The sequence below is a fragment of the Haliotis asinina genome, chromosome 2 (assembly GCF_037392515.1).
Source record: "Haliotis asinina isolate JCU_RB_2024 chromosome 2, JCU_Hal_asi_v2, whole genome shotgun sequence".
Lineage (NCBI taxonomy): Eukaryota > Metazoa > Mollusca > Gastropoda > Lepetellida > Haliotidae > Haliotis > Haliotis asinina.
The window spans coordinates 87354723-87363352 of record NC_090281.1 but is presented as its reverse complement, the minus strand read 5'-3'; the positions used below and the strand labels follow the sequence as shown (position 1 = coordinate 87363352).

General features: G+C 40.7%; 1 protein-coding gene across 1 annotated transcript; it reads left to right on the top strand.

Annotated features, from left to right (window-relative positions):
- The first annotated feature begins 2107 nt into the window (after nucleotides 1-2107).
- On the top strand, nucleotides 2108-8205 carry LOC137272968 (uncharacterized). The gene is made up of 5 exons (XM_067805402.1): nucleotides 2108-2544; nucleotides 4031-4223; nucleotides 4917-5042; nucleotides 5204-5326; nucleotides 5789-8205. The coding sequence occupies exons 1-5, from the start codon at nucleotides 2469-2471 to the stop codon at nucleotides 7761-7763; spliced, it is 2493 nt and encodes an 830-aa protein (XP_067661503.1). The 5' UTR covers nucleotides 2108-2468; the 3' UTR covers nucleotides 7764-8205.
- The last annotated feature ends 425 nt before the right edge of the window (nucleotides 8206-8630 follow it).

Below are 8630 nucleotides of genomic sequence, written 5' to 3'. Positions count from 1 at the left end.
GTACCAAGAGGGCTCCCTCAAAATCGAGGAGGGATTGACGCGGTGATATTCGGCCCCATTTACCGACTTGCACAAACGAACAAATTCGTATTCAACTCCAAGCCGATCAATCAAACAAATACCTCACTTTATGGTATGACACGGGCTTGTATCGAACCCGAGACCTTCCGCAGTCCGAGCGGACGCCCTAACCACTTCACCATGGTGACGGCCTGCAACGAAGAAACCAGTTCTGCTCGTAAGCCACGCATTCCCTAATGCCACCTGAATTCTTTTTAAGTCTTTCCTCCGAGAAACTCATCGAGTCTTTAACCTAGGAGCAACTGGTAGTCACGTCGAAGACTCAGATTCGATCTACCCAAATGGGTAGAGTGAGTAATGGCCATTTCGGATGTCTCCCGCTGTGATATTGTGGCATAATACTAAACGTACCCGCTCACCCATTTTAACGTACGTGGATACCACACACAAATACACGCTGGGTACCCGTCAAGGAATCACTGCATATTGAAAAGTGTTGAAAGCTCTCGTAAAATACCATTCAGATACACCTTGACATTAAGTATTAAAACATTATTGAAAAGCATAATTTCCTTCTCACGACTTTCACGAAACGGTTACTTAATTCTGGTGACTTATGATTCAGTCGTGAAATGGTTTCCACAAGGCCAAACGAATATCTGTCGATGATTGCACAATCATTTGGAAAGTGGTCAAATGTAACAAATGTTATACCTGTAATCCCAAATACAACACACCTTGAATATTTATTAAGAAGACAATTCGTTTGTGAGACTTTCATACTTATGTTTATTAAAGGTAATGATCAAATATACAAATCTATATTGGATATTAAACTGCGAATGATTTGATACAAATAAAGGTACGACCGTGTCATACAACAATATGATGCCATGGGAAGTATTTGTTCTTGGTTTTAAACATGACAGACAGACAGACACAGTTTATTAAAGTGTCACGTGAATGATTACATGAAATAAAATACTTATTAGAAGCAACAAAATATTCATTAACCCTGCCAATAAGGTTTATGCGACACTATGTACCATTTAAATACTATGTACATTTCGTTTTAAAATAAGATACTAGAAATAGTTAAAATGGATAATAATCATTGCAGGAATAAAAGCGTGTTGTTCCCAGTAGAGGATAAAATTATGGGGTCTGACGACATTAAAGTGCTTAATAAATACAAATTGTTATCATAATTAAAACCTTCATTTAATCTGATATAAAAGTAATAACAGAAATATAAAAACAGATAAAAATAACAATTTGAAAATTGTATTCCGTCTTCCACACAATTACAGAACGAACAAATTCTCTCACGCGGTGGGGTAGGTAGGGTGTAGTGGGGTCGAGGGGGGTAGAGGGGAGGTGGGCTGCTGCAGCGATTTGTTTCTATGTATAATTGTAGATTTCCGCGGTTTCGTTTTGTGAGGTTACTGCTCTTAGCTCTTTTGAAGATTCGAAAGTGTGGCTCAGGGCGTCGATCTTTCTTGAATGATCTGTAGGTTCGAAGCTTATGTCCAGTTACTTTCTTCTTGTCATTCCACATTTCTGTAAACTAAATTTTCCTCATCTAGTTTCATTTAAAAACTATTCATTGCTAAAATAGTCCGCTTCGCTGTTAAAATGGGGTCCAACTTCAAGGTTGAAAATATTTCCTCCATCAAGCAGTGTCTTTCAGCAACAGCACGTCAGAAGACACTGCTCATGTGTCCCCAGAGCACATTGTTCCAGTTCTGAAACAGTGAAAGGTGTTAACAAGGTCTCAGTAATCTCCTAAACAAGTACGTCTTAAATGAGTTAATCTCCCCTAGAAATACAGATAGGATTACGGGCGGAGGGGCGCTGGGGGGGTTGTCACGAATTATTGTGGCAGACATTGTTTTCACTTCAATTTGCAAGGGAATTTCACACATACACGTGTTGTTTTAGGAACACAGCTAAATTAATTGTGCTGACGTTGACAACTACATAAGCTCGGATTGTGGCAAGGAGCCCTTTAAAGTTAATCCTCTTTAAGACGCTGGTATTGTTCTGTCATCTCATTAGTGGAATCAGTCACCGTTATGAGCCTACTGTAGCAAAACTGGCCGCACATAAGGTGTAGCTGTTTAACAGTCAACTCAAAACACAGAGGAATGTTACAGCATGAACACCGATCTGCATCGAGACATGACAATACGATTCACCATGGCTACGTTTGTTAGTCGTTTTTGCTGAGACACCAATATCGTATTACTCGGCTTCACAAGCCACACCTGAATTGAACGGAAACCGGGTCACATTGATCGCCCGGGTGTGTTGGCTGGGTGAAGTTAACACCAGGATATATCAAGTTCCCTGGCTGTGTGGGACATAGGCAACTTGTTTAAAACAAACTCCTGTGTATCTGTGGTGTAAGCCAGCCTGGAGGAGTGTAGCCATTGAAGAGATTATTCATGTATGGGTTAAAGATGTTGACGAAAACCTTCCGTGATCTGAAGCGTTACAGGCCAGTCGACATGCGCAAAAGGAGTAAGTGTTTTTGTTCTCGCCATTTTGTTTCAATGTTTATGTTTGATGCACGACACACACCCACACCCCTCCGTGTCTTTCTCTATATCCACACATACTCCTCTCATACCCTTTTCTCTCTTTCTCTCTCTCTATCTATTCTCTACACACATACTCCTCTCATACCCTTCCTCCCCTCCCCTCTCTCCTCTAATTTTAGATGATATCTCCTATCAAAGTATCAAAGAGAAATAGTCACGAAGTAAGGCATGTTCGTTACAGATGTTTCTATTCATGCGATATTTAAATTCTGTATGTAAACCTATACATTACTCTGCTCATCTACCAGCCTCTCTGTCTCCACCCTGTCTTGCTATCTTTCTATCTCTGCTGTCAATAACCTTCTTCCGCTTCCATATTCATCCGGGATGGAACTCAGCCTGAATCAGGGTAGTCCCTGCTGTCACCTCGTCGTCCGCGACAGCCTCCACGTCTCAATACTAACAGCAATGTGACACGCCCCGTTTACCATCACACCGAGTGGGCCCGGCCAATGAAACCAATCCCTAACCTATTTCTGAAGATATTTACCACATAACACCAAAAGCGATACTTACTAACTTTCACAGGCACGCCCCACCCACCATACCAACCCCTACCCCAACTTGACAAGTTAATTGTTGGACATCTATCCCCTTCAGACGGGTAATGGATAGCGTCCCGTCCATCAATCTCTGTCTGGTGTTAGACTGACAAATAATTTTCTACAAAAAGACCAGTCTAGTCTTTTGTTGTTTATATCATGAAGATATGTCATTGACCACAGCTCGCCACCATCAACCTATGATACGCTGGATGACCACGACACCTCAAAATATCATTTTGCTTCTGTTCTATACACGACCTTCAAGTACAAGTAAACAGATATCTTTCCTGCAAACCGTCATGTGGCAGCTCCCTGGAGTATATTTTGTAGATGTCTTACAAAGACAACACATATCAATTACATCATAATTGTCCTAAACGTGTGTAACACAATCATGCTTCAGAAACAACATTTATTCATGCATTAGCATATCCTTTAGATACGGCATATAGCTGAAATAATCAGTAGTCATGGATCCAGAAACATTGAGATTTTTCTGATTCAACAACCTCACCTTAACGACTGCCTCTTCCTCCTGAGGTAGGAAACAGTATGTTCGAACGTCGGGTAGATCTGAAGAAATTAGAGTTTCTGCGTTTCGGTTGATGAGTTAAGAACTACACACACGCACGTACGCACAGACAGCCATTTCCACACACCCCTCTCCCATCATCAGTTTCCTCATTGACTTCATGATTTGCATTACATCAGTCTTGTAAACCTAATATCCCCTACTCTTTTGAATAATATATTTCAATATATAAGCTATATATTTATATATTATTCGCTTGTCAGCCTAAATAATTTGTTCTAATGAATATTACGCGTTTCCATGATATCAGTACTTGTTTATATTTGCAGATTTGAAAAAAGTATGGATCCTACTGATAGTCATGACGTTTGCGACTTACTTCCTGCAGAACTGGTTCTGTTTCACGCCCCCAGCGCCGGACCTTGACCCCCGGGGTCATCCATACAAACCACACAGCAAGCAGCACGAGCTGCCAGAAAAAGCGGGTCCTCAACACAGAAAGAAATTAAATGATCCCGAAATGTAGGTTATTTAATCAGAATGGATACATTGAATACAATGGATATAATGAATACAATGAACCTGGCGATAAGCAATCCAGATGAGAATACAGTACAGAGATTCATAGAAACATCATTGCAATACCCATGGCTGATTTGCTAAATATTTGATTCCATGAGGTACCACGGATTCTGCAAATATATGGGTGTTGCAATTAGTTGAGCAGAATTGTGTCCTCTAAGCGTTCCAGGCACATATCCCGAGTTCGAATTCCAGTTCGCCCTGGTCGTGTTTCTAAATTTCCCATCACCATTATGTTTGAAAGTTTCTATAAAAATGGATCCTCAAAGAATCGGTTTAGAAGTGGCCTTCAGTAGCCCATGCATGAGCCAAGGGAAACAGTTATGACATTTTCATAAAACCTCGGATAGTGCGTGAGAGGGTTTTACGCCGCCTTTAGCAATATTCTAGCTATATCACAACAGGGACACTAGAAATTGGCTTCACACATTGTCGTAAGAGGCGACTAACGGGGTCCAGGGGTGAAGCTCGCTTACCTGGTCGACGTCATCATGTCCCAACTGCGCACACCCCATGCTATTGATTGTCTGGTCCAGACTCGAATATTTACAGACCGCCGCCTAATAACGGGATTATGGTTAGACTCACTCAATTGTGGACTGTATCTAGGGTTATTCACCTTCTGTATTACAGAGATTATCAGCAAATGGAACCAGTAGTTGCACCAGTTAAACAACAGATACAGCCACAGCAGAAGAAGCAAGTCCAAATTCATTCAGATTACCCAACCAACAATAAAACCGTCAACTCTAAGGCCAGGTAGAACACAAATTCACATTCTAAGTCACTGCTACGCTATCATGGATGTATGGCTAGAAATTTAAACAAAGTCTAAATTGGACTTATGTGTTTGTAGATATAATTGTTTTGTCAGTGGTGAAAATGTTTTGCTACCCAAAGTTGTAAAATATCATTTGCAGTTCCGTGACAAAACTCGAGAGATGGATAGTCGTACTTTCTTCAAACGAATGTGACGTCACGCACTTCAACAAAATTCCAGGATGGAAAGTGGTCGTCGTCGGCAAGACCCCGAAAGGATGCAAGTATGTATCAGTTTATTTTTTCATGATTATCAATAATGATCATTTTAATCTCTAAGACGAGAAGCATTTTCTGAGGGTCGGCAGTGTTGAACAAGACAAGCAGGGCATTTTAAGAGGTTGTGACAAAATAGCTTATTGTAGGAAGTTCACATACATATTCACATTATTACATTGTCATATTATTACAAAAGAATTATCAAACTTTTGCTTGATCAAATTTAAGAGGATGTGACAAAAAGGTTACTGAAGGAAGTCGTGTTCACGTACATATTGTTAATGTCACATTATTACAAAAGATTTTTAAAATCTTTGCTTGACTTATCAAATCTTTGACCGTGGTTCCTTCACGATTATGTTTCTTTGAGTGTCAGGGAATACCAATATAGTGATATAAAGATTTAACTCACTCACTCACACACTCACCAGAAATGATATTACATTATTTTCTTTGTATCATCACAGGCCGTCTAGCACTTCTCACTGCACATACCTCAACTCTGGGAAGGCGAAATCCCTCGGTTATGCCATTTCAAAACTTCTCTCAGGGAGTTCAGACAGCATGAAGATGATTGGTTACCTGTACGCGATCTCCCACGGAGCCAACGTCATCTATGACACGGAGTGTCACATCTTCCCCAAATTCAACCGGTTGGACTTCGCAATGTCTGGTAACACCAGCAGTCTGGCATTCGCTGATGGTCCCATCTTTAATCCACATGGCCATTTTGGATATCCTATGTTATTCCCCCTTGGGTTCCCCGACAACGCGCTGTATGTCAAGGGTCCCTATCGCTATCGCATAGTGGACATAGAGGTTCCACTCATCCAACAAGGTCAAGTGAATTTCATACTAGGAAAACAGGATGTATCGTATCTTAAACTCACCAAGGACCACAATATTACATTTGACCGGTCCTCCCCACCCGTCTGTCTGTCGGGCAATAGGTTTGGCCCAATCGGCTCCATGAACACCGTGTTTCTATACAAATCATTTCTGACTATGTTCCTGCCCACCAAATGCAAAGGTTCTTGTAGCTCAGTAAGAGGATATTTTGCGCAAAGACTGTTGGCGGAAATTGGTGGTAGCACTGGGTTCCTATCCTCCACAGCTTACTCTTTAACCCATCCTACCGGTAACAGCAAATTTGTGATTGGTAAGCAGTCAACAGATAAGACCACTGAAAATTTAATCAACTCGTTGAAGAACTGGAAATGTATCTCTAGTCTTAGCATGTTTGCCTGTGCAAAATCTCTTGTTGATCACCTAGTGAAGCATTCGTTCATGTCCAAGAAAGACAAAGCATTGTTTGACGCATGGGTCACAGACTTGAAGAAGTTCAGCTATACAGAACCAACACGAAGAACTATTGTAGATGTTGATTCCAATCCCACCATGTGGAACCCACAGTTAACGTATGCTTCGTCAAGAACTATTCCAGCAGAGATTTTGTTAGGCACTGACACAACCCAAAAGCATATTTCAAAGCACATTTTCAAGAAACTATACGACACGTGTCCTAAACTGCAGTATACCCTCTCGGACTGGCTCAATGCACCAATAACAGATATTATGCTGGTTGTGATATTAAATTACGAATTTCTACATAAAAATCTCGCATACCTAGAATTTTCTCACAGGAGATATTTCAGACATATTATGTATTGTGGGCCAAGTTATCCCGGGTTTGACAAAATTCTGAAAGAGACGAATATGGAACATATTACATACATTGAAGGTGTGGAGAAAGACACTTGGTTCTTTGTTTACAAATGCCTCATTCATGCAGCGAATATGAGGCTAAATGTAAAGGGTTATCTCTACATGGGAGATGACCTTCTCCTCAACCACTGGAATCTCGTCGATCTGCCCAGAGACACATTCTGGATGCCAATGCCTATAAACTATGTCGAAAGGAATCACACAATCAAGTATTGGTGGTACTATTGGAATAAGCCCGTAGGAAGAAGGGCTGTGAATCTGTTCATGAATGACCTACAAAATTCCGCCAAGATGAACCCCAATGATGCAATTTTGAACAATTTTTTGAAAGAGTACGATAAAAATGTCAATCTTAGCAGAGCTGTTCATCGATCAATTGATGTGGTCTATGTCCCTTCTCGTTATAATGCAGAATTGATCAGACTTGGGAAGATGTTCAGGAAACATAATACACTCCTTGGTCTAACTATTCCTATGCTGCATGCTGGTCTCGCTAACTTCAAAGACTCTTTTCATCTCAAAGGGAAGAGTCTATGGAAGAAGGACAGATCAAATAACCTGGAAGCATTCAAGGCAGACTCTCATTATATTCATCCTTTCAAAGCAGGTACAGATTTGGACAGGAAGGAAGGAAAACACTTTTTTTGTGATTACTATTTTCCACTTTCGGAATCGAAGTTATTAGAGATAAGGAAAAGACTGCACAAAAATAGGTAAAACAAAGTACCAGGGCGATGGTTAGAGGAGAACTTGTGTTTACGATCAAGTCCTAAATTGTCTCATCACACATATCCTGGACAAATCCAGGTTAACTAAGATTGTCTATGTGTGTGTGTGTGTGTGTGTGTGTGAGAGAGAGAGAGAGAGAGAGAGAGAGAGAGTCAGTGAGAGAGAGGGAGTGATGAAGTCGGTTGACGTGAACGTACAAGGACATGTGCCTTGAACTCGACCACATGACTTGTCTTGGGTTAGTATTAGAGAAATTGGGTGTCATGAATGGTGAAGTTTTTTATGTTTGAGGGTGCTTATTGTGGACACAATGTGCAATGCTCAATGGACATTTCTGTAAATATCGGGGCAAACTGTACTTGAATGAAAATATAATATATTATAATATATTCACACAGAGGGATATCGTAATAAAATATGGAATTACAGTGGTTTTCGTTTTGACATGCTTATTAACACTGCTCAGAATGGTTATGTGCAATGAGTAAGTTTGTGAATGACCACTTTAAGCATTAATACATCCATATCAAGACTGAGAAACATGGACTGTCTTTCTGTACCCATGTGGGTAAACTAAATCTGGATCATTATTCCATGGGGCCAACGCTGCACCTGATTACATTATTAGTAACATAACACTCTCTTCGTTTGCACAAAGTGTTCTTTTTACACAAAAGCAGAGTAAAATTTCCCTTTAACTCACGTGGATACCATAATCGCAAACACTCGGGATACAGGTCACGCAATAACTGCAGACTGGAAAACCTCATTTGCATGGCTGGTTCTAAACCTTTCGTTGCGATGGTACAGACGGAGCCCAGCTTTGAAGGATGTGGCTGTGGCTTCGTCAGATGA

Coding starts and splice junctions, on each gene's coding strand:
- LOC137272968 (XM_067805402.1), top strand. CDS start 2,469: ATGTATGGGTTAAAGATGTTGACGAAAACCTTCCGTGATCTGAAGCGT. Junction 2,545..4,030: donor AGTCGACATGCGCAAAAGGA/GTAAGTGTTTTT, acceptor TTATATTTGCAG/ATTTGAAAAAAGTATGGATC. Junction 5,043..5,203: donor ACCGTCAACTCTAAGGCCAG/GTAGAACACAAA, acceptor TATCATTTGCAG/TTCCGTGACAAAACTCGAGA.